Source organism: Rhamphochromis longiceps, linkage group LG11 (assembly GCF_057381845.1).
Source record: "Rhamphochromis longiceps isolate RC_006_pf linkage group LG11, R_longiceps_female_GT1.1, whole genome shotgun sequence".
Lineage (NCBI taxonomy): Eukaryota > Metazoa > Chordata > Actinopteri > Cichliformes > Cichlidae > Rhamphochromis > Rhamphochromis longiceps.
Window position 1 is genome coordinate 30,666,937 of NC_140567.1, and position 18,040 is coordinate 30,684,976.

Genomic DNA, 18,040 nt, shown 5'->3' on the forward strand with positions numbered 1-18,040 from the left:
GGAACATCATCCTCCTCCTACCTTTGTCTCCAGAGCTAAGCAGTATGATCGGATAAATCAGTTTCGTAGAAAAGATTTTAAAAAACTGACAAGTGCTTAATGTCTTCCATCCAGGTGCTAATGCCAAGCTGCGCTACCAGATCACATCAGGAAACACCATGGGCACCTTCGACGTGGAACCTGAAGTGGGCACCATCTTTGTGGCTCAACCTCTTGACTATGAGATGGAGCAGCGCTACGAGCTCCGGCTGGTGGCCTCAGACGGGAAGTGGGAGAACGAGACACTGGTGGTCGTTCAGGTGGTAAATCGCAACGATGAGGCACCAGTTTTTAGCCAGACCGAGTATCACGCTGCTGTGATGGAAGAACTCACCCAGCTTCCTGTTTTCATCCTAGAGGTTAGCGAATCTGTTTGTGTCGTATTAAAAGTTACTTAAAGGACTCTTATTAGTCATTTTAGATCGGATTATGTTCACTATAATCAACTCAGTTGTGATTTTAAAACACTGACATTAGAATAGACAATGCGGTTTTTCAAGTTTTAGTCGCGTCGTAAAAAATTATACAAAATCATATATAATTAAACAGCAATTTATGTTCTTAAGAATTTGACATTTCCTTTTCTGGTGATGCTTAGCGGGAATTTTTATGACTTTTGCAATGCAACAGACAGAGCAACTGCTAAAAGGAGTCACACTCACAGCATTGTCTTTTTCAAATTCTTACAAACGGTTTAAGCTGAATTTGATTGGCTGCTCTTAGGAAACTCCCATAAACAGAGCTGAGCTCAGCCAAGAACCCCAAATAGAGCCAGACTAAGCTAAGTTCTCTTTGTTTTCCACTACTAATAAGTGCCAAGTTTTTACTCTTTTCACACAACAAAATAATGGATTAGTCAATTTATGACCATATACAGCGTAACTACAAAACACATGAATGGATGGATTGATGGCATGTTTTCATTTTTTTTGTAACTGTTAGCCATTAGCTTTAGCCTCTAGCCTTAAGCACTGATCACATGTCCACTCAGTCCAGATGAAACTGTTTAACATATAAACTTGAGAAAGTAGCACCTCCCAAACATACCTTTAAGATAAAGGAGTTTATTGTGAAAATGTTAGTGTTTATATGAACAATATGTGAAAATGTATCAGATGTACTGGAAACAAACCTAATTGTGTTTGTTACATTAGGAACATCGAGCTGTATTAGCCTGGAGCAAAAACCTACCTGAGATCAAGTGACCACATACTAACACATCGCACATGTATGAAATTGGTTAGCACAATATTAGCTGACAGAGGCGCCAGTGTTTAACCAACCAAAACCTCCTGACAGGAACTGCCTGCCATTTGAAAAGTTGCTTCAGAAAAGTCAGAGTCAGCCTCCTCCTCCTGTGGCTTTCATTTCGTCACACCTATCACCGGTAATTCACAGTAATATGCATGTGCCGCCAAGCTAAATCAGATTAAAAAGGTGGAAGCGCGTCTGGGAGGCCAGGGAAGTAATCTCTGTCAGAGAGGCATGTGTCACCAAGCCCTCAACCTGGGCCTACTTCCCCTCGCCTGCTGGAATTGATTTGATGTGCGTTTGGTTCCTCTCTAACGCTCTCGATAGTTTTTTCTGCTACGCGGCGACCAGGGCCTCCCTCAACGCCTGCCACTTTCAGCCCTTGCCCTCAAATATAATTCAGCAGATAGCGAACAGAGGGGAAAATCCAATTTGAAATGAATATTTTTTGACTTCACCTGCGCAGCAGCCTGCTCTGCGGTGCCGCGGCTGCTCATCTTCAATATTGTGTACCTGCATCACGTTGTCAAGAAATGCAAAGAACCCACATGGGGGAGGTGGCTGGGGAAGGGAGGAAGGGGGGATGACTTCAAAGCCTTCTGTAAACAAACCCTCTGGTGAGAAAAGAGGAAGAGAAAGGGTAAAAGTGTACTTTTTCTTGCTTTTGTCTGTGTCTATTAACTTTTAATTGCATTGTGTGTCTCCTTGACAGATGTGAGAGCTCGTCTCGTTTCTGCTGCTCTTGTCCCCTTGTTCAGAGAGATAGCAGGAAGGCTGGTTAATTAAGCAAACAGGACAAAGCAACTGAGAAATGTTTATTCCTGTGTTGGCAAGTCCCCTTGTGTAGGGGCAGCTGCTGCAATCAGCTCCCTGCCTCGTGTCCTATTTGTTGGGCTTGACATTTGTACATAATGAACAAGCAGTTCAGCTTTTTTAATAAGAAACTGCCTGATGTATAAAAGAACAATAAAAAAAACTGTTTCTTTAAAGAAAAAAAATGTTATTGAATGGACTTGCGACGACAAATGTGACAGCTTGCGATTAACTTTTGCTGCAGTCCTATAATGAAGCCACTTTTTTAACAAGGAAATGTTCAGTTGGTGTTTTTTGATGATTATTTTTTATGTATTTGTAATTTTTTAAGTTTAAAATTATTTTCAACATCATCAAAAGCTTGATTAGTAAGTCTGCAATAAGTTTCGTGCTTTAATTCTGAAGACATTTTCAGCCCTTTTTCCACTTTTCCAATTTAAAAATGGGGACTAGTCAGCATTTCATACACAAAAGCACTTCAAATAATTTGAATAAAGATCTGATGTTATAAAATGCAGCATCTGGCTTAAAGCCCAGAATACAGTTCATGCATCTGTGTGTCCAGAGGAATCTGGGTGACATAAATTTTGTCATCTCGTGCAGAAACAGGTTGTCAAAGGCTCTGTGAAACATCAAATTTTAAAACAGTTCCTTAAGGTAAACCATAGCAGTTAACAATAATGGTATCTGTTAAAGTATGTGCTCCTGGTAAATGAAAAAGTTAGGAATGAATATGTTTATTTACGCTTAACAACATAATACTTTAGGATATTAATGTGAGGGACCATTAGTATTGGTAATACTGTGATGTTAACAATATTGATATTGTGGTATGGCCACCTTTATATTTCAACACAACCTGAACTCTCTTAGCCAAGCTTTCTCATCATTTCTTTAAGTGGTCTTCAGGCTTCTTCAAGGACATTCAAACCTCTTCTTTAGATGTTGGCTGCCTTCTATTCTGCTTCAGTAATGTTGAGGTCCAGACTCTGGGGAAATTCCATTGTTTGTTTTTCCATCTAGGTATATTTTATTGCACTGGCAGTGACTTTGCGACCATTGCCATGCTGAAAAATGAAACTATTTCCAATCAGACAGGCTAGAAGGCAATGTGTAAATGAAAATCTGATGGTGTTTTTCTGCGTTCAAAATTCTGACAAATTTTGACAAAATCCCCAACAACAGTAACTGAAATGCAAACCCAAACCATCACAGAACCTGCAGTTTTTGCAGACTGCTAGTTAAAAAATGTGCCCAAAGATAGTTCTTTGCTAAGCTATCCGTTATGTGTGTATGCAACACTGGTTCATCCATGGAGTTATAGATGGGCTTTGTTATGCTTAAATGTCACAGGTACAGGGCATTTCGTTGCCCTGTACCTGTGACATGTGCAATGACAATAAAGTTGAATTCTAATTCTATTCTATTCTAATATTCATTGGCTTAGGAAAAAAAAAACAATCATCTGAAAATGATCAGGTACAAGAAGTGGATTGAAAATGAGTGAAGAAGCAGCCAGTGTGCAGAAAGCCTGGAGAACTATTGCTTAAGACCACTTTAAAATATTTCCAGAAAGCCTGGCTCCTTGAAAGAAATCAGGGGAAACATTTACACAGTGCTTTATATCACCTGGAAATTTCTAGTAACACTGTGACTAAAACAGCAAGCTTGATCTTTAATTTTTAATTTGAACTACAAACTCAGTGTTTTGAGAATTTTAGATTTTATTTTACTGTTATATTTCTGTGTAATTTTTGTAGGTATCAGCTACAGATCCCGATCAGGAAGCTGACCAGAGTGCTCTTCGCTATTCCCTCCATGGCCAGGGTGCTGGTGGTGAGTTTACCATTGATGAGCGCACTGGACGAATCTATGCTCAACGTCGACTGGACCGCGAGGAGCGCCCTGCCTGGAGATTCCTTGTCCTCGCCACAGATGAGGGAGGGGCAGGTCTCACAGGATTTGCTGATGTACTTTTAGAAGTCAGAGACATCAATGACAATGCTCCCTTCTTCCCCTGCCCAGCACTGGAAGTAGATGGTTGTTTTGTTGGTCAAGTGCCTGAAAATTCACCTGCAGACACATCCGTCATGGAAATGCGTGCCATGGATCTGGATGACCCCAATGAGGGCAGGAATGCCTTGCTCACATACAGCATCATCAAGAACATTCGCAACGAGATCAACCTCAACCTGTTCTCTATCAATGCCACTACGGGCACCATCTACACAGTACTACGCTCTCTGGACAGGGAGATGGAGGACCGGTATCTGGTAGTGGTGGAGGCCCGTGATGGAGGGAGTTTGGCAGGGACAGGGACAGCCACCATTATGGTTTCAGATGTCAATGACCATCCACCCATCTTCACTCAGAGACTCTACAATACTCAGGTGAGTCAACCTCGCTAACCTTCTTTAAACATTTACATTTATTTTACCAGTGATGCATGTAAATAGATCACTTACTTCTATGTGTTGATCAGGTGACTGAGGACCTTGAGGTGAATAGCGAGGTTCTTGTAGTTTCTGCCACAGATGGAGATGAGGGCGAGAATGCTGTGGTAACCTTCAGCATTGTAGGTGGTGATGAAAACAGAAAGTTCTTTGTGGAGACAGACAAAGTGAATCGACGTGGCGTAATAAAACTTAAGAAGAAAGTTGACTTTGAGAAGCCTAACGAAAGGACTTTCAATCTGACCCTGAAGGCCGAAGATGCCGATTTCTTCAGCCTCGCCTATTGTCTCATTCAAGTGGAAGACTCCAATGACCATCCTCCTGTCTTCTTTCCACAATTCTATGAGTCACCAGCTATGTCTGAAGATGTGCCAGTGGGGACAATTGTTGCTCAAGTTACAGCTTCTGATCTAGATTCTGGCCAAAATGGGCGTTTCTCTTATAGTATATCCAAAGAGTCAGATCCCTACAATCAGTTCCTGGTGGACCAGTCTGGTTGGGTTGTAGTTGCTGATTCTTTGGACAGGGAGAAAATTTCACAGCACAGGATCATGGTCTTGGCTACAGATGCAGGGAGTCCCCTCCTGACTGGCACTGCCATTGTTGTGGTGACTGTACTTGATGTTAACGACAACGGGCCAGAGTTTGAGGTCCCCTACAAGCCTGTTGTTTGGGAGAACACAGCTGCACCTCAGCCAGTGAAAATGAATGAAACCTCCTTGCTCCTTCATGCCACCGATCGCGACACCTCCACCAACAGTGGGCCATTTTCCATACGGCTTCTGATGCTCACCTCAGACGCCACCAACTTTAACCTGACGGACTTTCGGAACGGAAGCGCAGCCATCACCGCGCTCCGCGCTTTTGATCGTGAGCGGCAGAAGGAGTACCGCCTCCCAATTCTCATGATTGACAGCGGCTCTCCTCCAATGAGCTCTACTAGCACGTTGACAGTTGTGATCGGCGACAGGAATGATCATCCCCACTCACCTGGACACACCAACTTTATTGTCTACAGTTATGAAGGTATGTTTTGTTTTTATCTAATTCAATGAGGTTTCCAATGCTTAATTTTTGAGACTAGCTCCATGAAACCTATATATTATTACATAATTTGGTTCCAAATGTCCATGATCAAAGCTACAGAGTTTGCTGAGGTTTATGAAAATAGGTTCTGAAGTCCTAGTCTGTGAAAAAAAAGTTTTTTTTTTCATGGCCATGATCAAATAAAACTACACACAGATCACATGAAGCGTGTTGTGTCAAAAAAAAGGGTTGATTTTAGATGTGACAGCAAGTTTTTCATTGTTCACCACTATTCATCTGTTGCATCTATGACATTTTCATTCAGTGATCTCATTGTTGTCCCCGAACAGAGAAAATTAAACGTGGGCATGTTTCACTAAATGTGCCGAATGCACAATGTGATTTGCGAAAACAAAGTGTTTTTGTTCATCGCGATGCTTTTCATTTGTAAAAACAGTAAGCATGCAAGAGCCCTGTAGGGTCTGTAAATTTATCTGTAATTTGTGAAACATAATGCTGCTAACATTTGTGGTGTGAACAGTAGCTGCAAAAACTGTGAAACTGGCCCCAGGCTTTTCTCTGATTTAGTGAGGCATCAAAGTGAACCAGTGTAAAATAAATGTAAACTAGCTGCACACTGATGAAAACTGATTGAAAACTGGAAATTGATGAAAACACGATGTTTAAATAAATGTGTGCTGTTTGTATCCACAAAATTTAGACATTCATTTGGTTTTGGATTTTTCTTTCATGAGAGTCTCACCGTTCAGTCTAGTATTTTACACTCCACTGGAGAAAGTTTGGGTGTACTATTGCTTGAACACGCCTTTACCCCAGAACATAATGTATTATATTATATTGTCCCAGTTAAAAGTTCCCTGGTCACTCTGAGGGATTCAGCATGGTTTCTTTTTAAACCTTTAGGTCTCTATTATCCCACCCTATCACATAAAAATCTCCTCACATCAAGCGTTTAATGCACTGAGTGGCCCTTTAGTGCCATTTTTCAGTGCAGTGTTTAGGGTCTTCACCCGTACTTTCATTTTTCCACATAAGAAAAAAATAAGGATGCAGTTGAGCTGGTAGAAGGCATAATCACACAACTACAACCAGGAGGGTAGCTCGGTCGATCCCCAACTTCTCCAGCCTCATGCCGAATTATCCTCAGGCAAGTTGCTAAACCCCAAGTTGCCCCAGATGCATTCATCGAAGGGCGAGTATGTGTGCGAATGTTAGGAAGCTAGGTATAGATTAAGCTCTGTATGAATGTGTGTGATTGGGTAAATGAGACTTGAGGTAGAAAGGCGCTATATATCACCATTTATCATTTACAACAAATCTGAGATGCCTGCCTTTTTGTTCTGTCACTATTTAGGTTTAGGAACAGATTGTGTTTTATGCTCTTTCACAGCATTAACCACACATTACAAGTCAAATTTCTCCCATTTGCAGCAAGCATCTCCTCAGTTTTCTTGGTCACCATATTGATGCGTCCTTCAACAGCGGAGCACATTTAATTATGGTCTCTTGCTGTCTCCTTCTGACATTTAGGGACTTTTTAAAGTCCGCCAGACTGCCTTCAATATTGAAAAATGACACTAAAGCGTTACCCAGTATGTTTTAACATGTGACACCTGCAGGTCCTGACCAAGCGTCAGTATGTAACGTGTTGGGAGTGAGAACGAGTTGCCCTCCCACCACCTTCTGAGCGCTCTCCACTCATGTTGTTAAAACTGTACTTGTCACAGTCGACTGCTCACAGCCTCCTGCTCCAGCCCACATCACTTATTTAGCGTTTCATACCATCTGTCGGCCCTCTGTAATTTGCTGGAAAAACTAAGGTATTCTGTAATGTATTTTTAGTGGATTCCCTCTCGGGGGCCTTTCCACATGAAAGTGCATTAACCTGCTAATATGAATCCATCACGTACCTTAACAACATACCATGAAGCAAACAATTAAGACCAGCTTAAGTCCCGGGTTTGATGAGCACATAAACAGGAGGCTTTTTTAAAAGGCAGCTGATTTCACGGCTAAAGAGATTACAGAGCTGTGTTCAGCTTTTTTTGGAAGAGGGGGAAACTAATGCGTGAACATATTACTGCTGTGCCGTCAAACCATGACCGTGTGTGCCAATGAGGCATTGCCCGTCACCTTATCTCCTTAAAGAAGCCTCTACTTTTTTTCCTTCACTCTTAATATTTGGATTGTACCGGAGGGACCCTTTGTGCTCAAAACTAATTCCTCTCAAAGCTTATACATTTTTGGACTTTTTTGTTTCTTTTTTTTTCCCACCTCCTGACAGGTATTCTCCAGACGACAGTGCTCGGACAAGTTCAATCCCCCGACCTTGATGACTGGAGTGAGAAAGTGTACCGTTTTGAAGGCAAACCAACCAGGTACTTTGATCTCATCAGCTGAAAACTCTGAGATGCCTGAAAGGTGACTTGCAGAAAGAGAGTGATGGAGGTGAAAGCACAGATGGATAAATTAAGTAATGCAAAAAGAAAAAGAAGGAGATATAGATAAAGTCAGAAGTATGGCAATAATATTGAAAATATAGAGAAAGATTCTTTTAATTAAATCACAATTAAAGACAAAACAAAGAAAAGACAGGAAGGAAAAGAAGTAGAAGAAAAATTTGAATAAGGCCATTTTCCCACATGCACTGCAGCCCTGAACTTTTCTAGTCCTTCCCCAGCTGAGGCATATGTGAGAACACAAACGTTCATGGCAGTTAGATCAAGCATTAAATAGTTTTTGACCCTTCACCCCTTTAAAGTAAATCTTCATGTAATCGTCCTCAAGATGAGAATTTCCAGCAGTGCAAACACATCTGATATGATCTGCTTTAGTGCTCTAAATGTGAGGAAGTGCAACTTCAGATAATGTCCTTACCTGATCGTCTGGACCTTGTCTGGAGTTCAGCTTAAGTCACAGAGAATCATGCGTGTAAACACTTTGAGGACAGGAAAGAGATTCATGATGAAGAGAAGAGATGGAAACAGATACAGGCTGGTTCTTTTAAACATTTTGAATGTTCTCAAATGGAAATGCTGCTTTGTTTTAGGCAGGCAAATGCATTTTTTATGACTCCAGACAGGCTGCAGTTTCAATGTATTCCTTTGTAGCTTAGGATTGTGGTTGTGCGATATCTTAAGTAAGCAGTGACATTTCAAATCTGTTTGTTTATTCATCTAGTTAACGTACTATTCATAATTAAATAATAATGCAAACCTGATGTTCCTTTTGATTTTAATTTGCACAATAAGACTATAAAATATATCCAAAATGTAAAATTGTACCGTTTGCACCTTCCACTGGAAAACCAACGTAAATGTAGAATACAGCTCACGAAACTCTGAACAAGGAATGAAACAATTAAAACATGAATGACAAGACGATGTTTTTTGTTGGGATTAAAGATGTATGCACAATATCACAATATACAGTGTGATTTGGACCAATCTACACACTCCTGTTGAGCATATTATGACCAGTTTTGGATGAAAGAATCCAGAGAACGACAGATGTAAAGTAGTTTTACGATGTGTTGGGACTAATACAGAAAAGATTCCCTGCTAAAGTGTCCCTTCTCATGTGACACGCAGCAGCAAGAAATGCACAAGAGAAAAAGAGAGAAAATAAAAGAGCTGCACAGGAGCTGACAGATTTAAAATAAAGAGGGAGAGACAGTACAAAGGTGCCACGCGACAAAGGGGAGAAAGGAAAATTGGGACAGAGAAACAGGGAGTTTGAAGGGGGAAACAAAGAAAGAGTGAAAGAGAATGAAGGGGAAGAGGACAGGAAGGAGAGAGATAGAAAAGGGGATCTGACTTGTCAGGAACAGTGCTATTAATACTTCATAACCAGCGGTATTGAAAATTCCCAGTGAAGCACGGCGAGGGCGCACTCATTTTGTTTGATGAGGCAAGGTTTCACGCGGACCCATTGAAAGGAGAGCCTGATTGCGCTCCCTGACACCTTTTCTTCTAATGAGATACCTGTAAAGAGGGACGACAAGAGACGACAAGAAATGGCCGAGAACAAAGGAACCACGAGAGAGAGAATTACCATAGATGCCCCTCATCAGAGCATACAGCAGATAGCAGTTTGTTCACAGTATAGATCAGCTTTAGGTTGAATGTTATTTACATATAAAAAGATACAATCTAGGGGAAAATATGAAAAAGCGTTCTGGTAAGGTGAAGGAGCCCGAGGGGCTAAAAACATCCATCTATTTCTTCTTGCTGTGCGGCAACAGTGCTAACCACCGTGCCACCGTGCTGGGCTAAAAACATGTCAAAGCTAAAAAAAAAAAAGTGCTATTTGGGGACATTCAGTAAATCACAAAACGCACAAAATAACCAGAAAACCTCAGCATTCTGCCTCAGCAGACAGCGATTTGTTTGGAATTGATCGGTATGCTATGTTTTCATTTGTTTCCTGTCTGTGAAGTGCTTTGACATGTTTGGAAATCTCTCAAGCGTGACGGTATTCCAGGAGACGGTACATGAGAGCTTGTTTTGTAGCGGCAGCACAAGCACCGTCCGCAGACTCATTTTGGCCTCAGTTCAGTAACGCTTAATTAATTGGTCTAGTCTGAGCTCTGAAGGTCACTTCAGTGTGAAGAGGTTAAATATTAACATGAGCCAGCGGCACATGTTCTCCACAAGGTTTGGGATCCACTCTGTAGTGCAGCAGAGCAGAGATTGCCAGAGTTTTCCAGATCAAGAGTCCCCCCCACCGGCCTGGATCCATGTTCAACAGCTGACCTCCATCTGGTCAGAGTTTGATCTGACAAATCCCATCTGAGAAAGATTTTATCCGGATTGAAGATTTCACTGGGAACTTTATGAATGTGTTTGGTTTTCCAAGCACGAGGAACAGCTGAAATGTCTGAATTTGTATTTGCCTTATAACAATAAGTCCTTGAACTAATGCATTTTCTGCAGCAGGAATTCTGCTCAACAATTATAATATCCAACCTATCCATCATACCCTTAATAGACAGATAATAAATGGTTCCTTGCAAACAGACCTCCAGAGTGGAAGAGGTTAATAAAGTGTATTTCTGCACTGCTTTTTTTTTGAAATCCAGACATAAGTATTTATGTAACATACATAAATCAAAAATCCGAAACGGTACACACACTTTTTTTGCTGGGACTGAAAATAGCACCCGCTTCTTATGCAAGAAAGAAGCAGATATGATGTATTTTAACAAATATAATTCTTTTTTTTTTTTCTTTTTTTTTTTTTTTCTTTTTAAATGACATCAGAAACAGCAGTATGCGACATTACGTGATGGCAGAGCTTCAGTTCATCCTTTGTCATTTTTTTTTTTTTTTTTTTTCTTTTTAATAAATAGGACAGGGGGAATGAATGAGAGAAAGAGGGGGAGAGAAAGAAAGAAAACCAAAGGGGAGAAGAGACGGTGAGAAGGGGGGGGAAGAGAGAGAAAAAAAAAAAAGAACTCCTGGGTCACCTGTATGGAGAAAAAAAAAAAAACAAACAAAAAAAACAAACAGAGGAGACAGCAAACAACAAAGAGTAACATAATAATAGAGAAAACAAAGCACCATCACAATAAACTAGCTAGTCATAGATATCAATATTTACTAAATAATAAACGATATTGTGCAGCACGCAAGATAGACAGCGCACAGTGTGCTTTGAGGCAGCAGCCAAGAAAGCTTTAGTCCGCGTCTGTGAATACCCATGTGTGCATACCTGTGTGGATCAGCATGCTTGCATTCCAAAGGTTTCTCCATGTAATGATCTGCTAGGGAGTGTGGGGGGGCCACAGCCCCGTCCTCCAGGGTGTGAAGCGGGTATGGAGGAGATCAAATATAATTCTAAGCAGCAACAGAAAATAAGTCAAACTAATCTTTCTTTCGCTCTCTCAGGTTGTTCAGTCTGAACCAGAGCTCAGGTCAGCTCAGTATTAGGGAGGGAACTCCTCCCGGCTCATACCACCTGCAGGTTCGTGTATCCGACAGCACCTGGCCAGACGTCACCTCCACCGCCCAAGTAGACGTCACAGAGCTGCACCACGTTGCCTTGCAGCGTGCTGCCTCCATCCGCCTGAGCAGTGAGTCCCAAAGTGAAGATGTCAGATTGTTAAAATATGAAAATACACTTGTTAACCTCAAACAAAACAGTTGTTAGTCATGGAAATGACTTAACAACATCTCAGCGCACTGACACAAGACGCACATTTACACCCTCCTGTGACTGTCGATGTGGCACAGTGCTTCAGGGTCTCAGTTTCAGGGCTGTCAGCTCGATCAGGCTCCATCAGCATTGGCACACAGACGCAATATTGGAAATAACTCCCTGCTCCTCTTCTTCTATCATCTCTTGTGTTCCCTGCTGTTTATTTTCAGCTCCATCTCTTCAGACTTTCTTGTCTCTTCCCTTTTTTCCTTCTGTTTTATTCACCTTTTCATTCAACTTGTAGTATCAGGATATTTCTGTCTGTCCGCTGCTTTTTATGCTGCCTCTAATTTCCCATGGTGATTTTTGAAGCTAGTAAACAAATCTGTTCTCCTCCCCTCCTTCTTCTTCTTCCAGACCTGACAGTGGAGGAGTTTTTCAGTAGTAGTGGTGGAGGTGAGAAGAGTCGCTTTTCCCGTCTGGGTCTGACGTTGGCTGAACTCCTGCAGACTTTGCCGGAAAACGTCCAGATCTTCTCTGTGGGTGATGCCAGCAAACATGGTGGGAGGGCGCTTAATGTTTGGTTTGCTGCCCACGGCTCTCCCTACTACAAGGCTGAGAAACTGCACGGCTACGTGGCAGCAAACAAGGCCAAGGTGAGGAAAGACTTAGAGTCTGGAAAATACACTTTAAACTATTTAAATGTAGGAATATAAATTATGTTAAATTATTATACTTTTTGGCATTTTTTCCACTCTCTCTAGTGTTTCAGTTGAAAGGTGGCATTTCTTGAGCACATTTTTGATGTTTAATAAAAATCCATTATTTACATTTTTCTTTGTAAGTTAAAAACCAGTTATTTAATCCAAAACCTTCAAAGGCTAATTTGTGATTTTTGTTACTGGAAATCTCAGGAACTTACTTTCTCTTCGGTCGGGAAAATCAAAGAGGAAGTGCCCCAATCCAACAAGCAAACAGATAATTGTGCAAAAGCTAAATAAAGTGAAGCAAGGTGAAGTGTGAAAACGTAAACGTGGTGAACTGACGGGAAAAATGAGCCATCCAGTTTACATCTTCAGCCATAGGATTAATGATGCATTAATTACACTCAATTACATGTTACATTCACATATTCATATGTGCAGTTCAACAGGCAGAGACATTTAACACAAAGTGTAAACTATTTCACACTCATGCACACCCACATGCCAGGAAAAGTGAAAAATTGATCATACATTAATATGTGGACATGTTGCTTCAGCATGTCTCTCTTCAGTGATACACCCACATATGCACGCAAGTATGTGCGTGCATATGTACACACTTGTATACTTTTATATGAAAATATACCATTAAAGCATTGGGAGCTGCTTCTGATCTCATTTCTGTGACAGGCAGGCAGATGATGGCAGTTGGTGAATCATATAAATATGCATATTAAATAAACACACTTGCGCAAACATAGACAGCCGAGCTAGATCAAATATCTAACTGTCAGCTGTCGCTCAGCTGACGTCTTGTTTAAAAGACTGCATAAAAGTTATGACACTGGCAAAGCAATAATGTGAATAAATCTATTAGGAGAAAGAGAGATTTGTAGCATACTGTAATATAACTGCAGTTCACATTAACATCTTCAGTTACTATATGCACTATGGGGTTCATAATTTGTATTTAGTTTTACTTCTGCTTCCAAGTGGCCAATAAAACCAAAATATGAGCAAAAACTGAAAAGTATATTACTAAAACAAAACCATCTAATATTACTGACAATGGAGCAAAAGATAGCTACAGAAATGTGTAATGTATTGTCGTAATACATGTCTGTACAGATATCAGTTTATACACACAGCTCGATTCAGTTCAGTTAATTCTGGTTCTGTTTAATTCGATTCACTTTTATTTATACATCGCCAAATCACAACCACAGTCGCCTCAAGGCACTTTATATTGTAAAGACCCAAAAATAATATAGATAAACCCCAACACTCAGACGAACCTGTATAAAGAAGCATTTGGTAACAGTGGGGAGGGGAAAAAAAAACTTTTAGCAGGAAGAAACATCTGGTTCAGCCTCAAGAAGGGGTAGCTATATGCTGGGGGATAAAGTGAATCAATATTACTGTACATATGCTCACATGAAGGAAACAGTGCAGGAAATTACACCAGAAAGCTATTTCACTCAATGATTAAATAATAGTGTTTAATAATACTGATAATATACACAGAAACACTACAGCACTGGGAATAAATACATAACACCAGAGACAGTATAAGAGAAAAACAAAACAGTCAAAGGAAGCTGAAAGGAAGATGAGAAAAACAACCTTTAACACCTTATTGCATGTGTTTTATTATCATATTGTGACTGTTTATGCAATAAATACACTTTTTTTTTAATATCCTGAAAGTAAAGTTCATTTTAATCAAGGTTTAAATAATTGCCTGGTGGCATTACTGCTGATTAACTAGGCTTAGTTGTAGAAGTATAACACATAAGTACATAATTCCTTCCCACTTTGGTTACATAGCTGTCGGGGTGTCTTGATGATTTTCTTGAAGTATACAAATTTTCTACACTGTTGCCTTCTACAGCAGGGTATTAGCAGTGTTTTAGTTTTACTTTGTGCATAATGCTCATGTTAAGGCATAACTGCAAAACAAACTACACATTGTGTGTTTAGAAAAGCCTTCATATTACCAGAGATGCAAATATTGTTCAAATATTGAAGCTAACATAAATCCTGTCAAAGTGTCAAGACACAGATAGTTAGCACATCTCCAGCTTTAATGCAGCTTGGCTCAAAAGCCTAATCAGCACCTACAACAATAAAAATTTGTTAAAGTATAAATAACACAGCATGATTTAAAATAACTTCCATCAAATGCTGAAGATGAAAGGTACGTCTTTAATTATCTCAGGGTTAAGAGGAAAAGTGTCTTGGCTGATTTAGAACAAAAATGTCAGAGAGATACAAAGTCATCACGAAAAAAGACGATGTTGAAACTGGCTCTGGAGCCAAAATCTAAAGCCGTGCCTGGGGAGTGTAAGTCACAGTGGATGAGAGTGTCAGCTGAATAGCTAAACTCCAAAAAAAGAAATACACACAGTTGGAGAGAGACAGGAAACCCTGAGGGACTCTGATGAAAACCTCTCACCCCCTACCCCCCCTCCAAAAAAGTAACAAAACGAGAGAAAAGAATCAGGATGACAAGCAGGGAAGCGAGTGAATTTGGCAACGGAAAGCAAATGACAGCAAAACTTTAAGAGGAAGGGAAAATGACAGAGAAACACCAAAGTGCATAAATAACAGTAAGGGAAATAGAGTAAATTCAGATTTCACTGATGCAGGTAGACATCAGATCAAAGACGTTTCCTGTCATTCTCTGAAATTCTCTAATATGTTCAAACAGAGCTCATGACTTCAATGCTGTTAGTTTGAGTTTGCTTTCCCCCCATGCTAGTTTTAGTTTCACTCATTTCACACACAGTACTTAGTCTTATTTGAAGTTTAACGACACAGCACTTAATCTGTCTTGATGGGCTTATATTTGATTTTTAATTAGTTGTGTGCCATTTTTTATCTTCATTTCAGCTTTAGTTTTGTTTCCTCTGCTTAATCATAGGTCAGCTTTATACCTAACTGAATTGGACTCATCAGTTTAATCAAAGACAAAAAATGCCAAGGTATGAAACCTTGGTCCATGGGTTTGGACCAAACGCCAGCTTAAATTTTAGCTTCATGGTTGTTTTAGTTTTGGTTAGCCAAGCTTATCCTAGTTTCGAGGATACCTACAATCCTACAATGTGGAAAATAAAGTTTTCACCTGAGCAGTCCTATAAAAAACTAAGTACACATAATGCAAATAACTAATGCAGTCAACAAGATTAGAGATCCAAATACCAAGGAACTACTATATGAACCAACACAGATAAAAAACACCTTTCAAGAATATTATAAAACATTGTATAGTCAACCGGATCAGAAAAATGGACCAGAAATTGTAGAGTTTTTGGATCAGTTAGACCTCCCTTCAATAGGGACAACTCAAAATGAACTATTAACTAAACCAATTACAAAGGAAGAACTGGATAAGGCAATAAGGAGATTGAAGACGAATAAAAGTCCAGGGAGTGATGGGTACCCCAATGAGTGGTATAAGACTTTCAAAGAGGTTTTGGCCCCTATTTTGATAGATTCTTTTAATTGGACAATAAAACACGCTAAAATTCCACCTTCCTGGAAAGAGGCCATCATCACAGTCTTACCGAAAGAAGGTAAAAACAAGGAAAACTGTGATTCTTATCGCCCAATCTCCATCTTAAATGTTGATTATAAACTATTTACATCTATAATCACAAGACGCCTAGAGCTGTTCCTTCCTGATCTGGTGGATGAAGACCAGACAGGGTTCATTAAGGGGCGACAGACACAAGACAATATACGACGCACATTGCATATAATTAATGAAGTTAATAGAGAAAAAATCCCAACAGCCTTAGTGAGTTTAGATGCTGAAAAGGCTTTTGACAGAGTCTCTTGGATATTTCTTTTTGCTGTTTTGAAGAGAATGGGCTTTGACAGTATCTTCATTAAGTGTATACAATCCCTGTATCATAGGCCAATGGCTAGAGTTAAAATAAATGGGGACTTGACAGACAGCTTTGAGCTCTTTAGAGGAACTAGGCAAGGTTGCTGCTTGAGTCCAGCTCTTTTTGCTTTGTATATTGAGCCTTTGGCTCAGTATATACGGCAAAGTACAGACTTAAAAGGGGTTTTTGTTTCCAAACTTGAACAACGAATAGGTCTTTTTGCAGATGATATAATTATATATCTACAGGATCCTGATACGACCTTTCCTTGGCTGTTTAAAGCATTAAAATATTTTGGTAAAAACGCAGGATATAAACTAAACATCGAAAAGACTCAAGTACTCTGTCTGAATTATTTCCCCAAAGAATTATTACAAAATGAACTTAAACTAAAATGGGATTCAAATAAGATCAAATACTTAGGTGTCTATTTAACTAGTGATACAAGTACTTTATACGAGGCAAACTATGTGAAGTTTAGTAACACAATCCAAAAAGATCTGATTAAATGGGCTCCGCTTGTCAAGGACCTCAGCTCAAGAATAGAGGTAATAAAAATGAATGTGCTTCCCCGGTTATTGTACCTATTCACCTCATTACCAGTCCAAATAACAGATGCACAGTTTGGTAAATGGGATAAATTAGTTAGTAGATTTATTTGGAAAGGGACAAAGCCAAGAATAAGATTTAAAATACTTCAATCAGGAAAAGAAAAAGGAGGACTTGCCCTCCCGAATCTCAAGGAATATTTCTATGCAGCCCAGCTGAGATATACTGTTTACTGGTGTTCATCAGAATATACTTCAAAATGGAAGCATATAGAGTTAAATTATTGCCTATCATGTCATCCACTAGCAAGATTGGGAGAAGAAACTACCCAGCCCACGAACAAAAATCTCATCACTGAATTTACTATTAAACTCTGGTGGACAATAATGAAGAAATATAGAATTACAGAAGATTGTAAATTGCTGATTTGGCCTGCATATTCTCGAAAATTCCAAAGTGGACAATGGGATAGCACATTTTTAAGATGGGTCAATAAAGGAATTACAGCAATGTGTACATTAATAGATGGGACAACATTTAAATCTTTTGAGAATCTACAGAAACAATTCGGATTGGATAAATCAGATTTATTTAGGTACTTTCAATTAAGACACTTTTACAATACAGAAATTAGAAAGAAGCTCTCGAGAGAAAGAAATCGTATAATAGGAACAATAACAGGTGCATATAAAAATCTTCCATCAGGAATTCTGTCGAAATTATATGATGGCCTACAAAATTCGAATAGGAATGAAACATTATATATTAAACAAAAGTGGGAATCGGAACTACAAATTGAGTTGTCAGAGGATGATTGGCGATCCTTATGTCTCACACAGCATAACTCCACTAGCTCTAGACGATGGAGAGAATATGGCTGGAAAAATGTGATTAGGTTTTTTATTACTCCGTATATCAAAAGCAAGCAGTTGAAAACACCCCAACAATGCTGGAGATTATGTGGAGACTGGAACGCCAATCACTCACATGTGTTTTGGAAGTGTAAATATATTAAATCATATTGGGAAAGAATCGCGGCAACAATGACGAAGGTGCTGGGGTATGAAGTACTGTGTGAGGCACGAGTAATGTATTTTGGAATATGGGAAAATGTAAAAAAGGAGGACTGGTATTTGTTTAAGATTATGTTGTTGTC

General features: G+C 39.7%; 1 protein-coding gene across 1 annotated transcript in view; it reads left to right on the top strand.

The window, feature by feature from the left end:
- LOC146659523 (neural-cadherin) overlaps positions 1-18,040 on the top strand; it is a 139,923-nt gene that overhangs the window by 105,456 nt on the left and 16,427 nt on the right. Inside the window, exons 17-22 of the mRNA XM_085423617.1 lie at positions 115-398; positions 3,864-4,493; positions 4,586-5,582; positions 7,888-7,981; positions 11,492-11,676; positions 12,159-12,397. Of these exons, the coding sequence (XP_085279743.1) occupies positions 115-398; positions 3,864-4,493; positions 4,586-5,582; positions 7,888-7,981; positions 11,492-11,676; positions 12,159-12,397 (2,429 nt within the window). The remainder of the gene's footprint in view (positions 1-114; positions 399-3,863; positions 4,494-4,585; positions 5,583-7,887; positions 7,982-11,491; positions 11,677-12,158; positions 12,398-18,040) is intronic.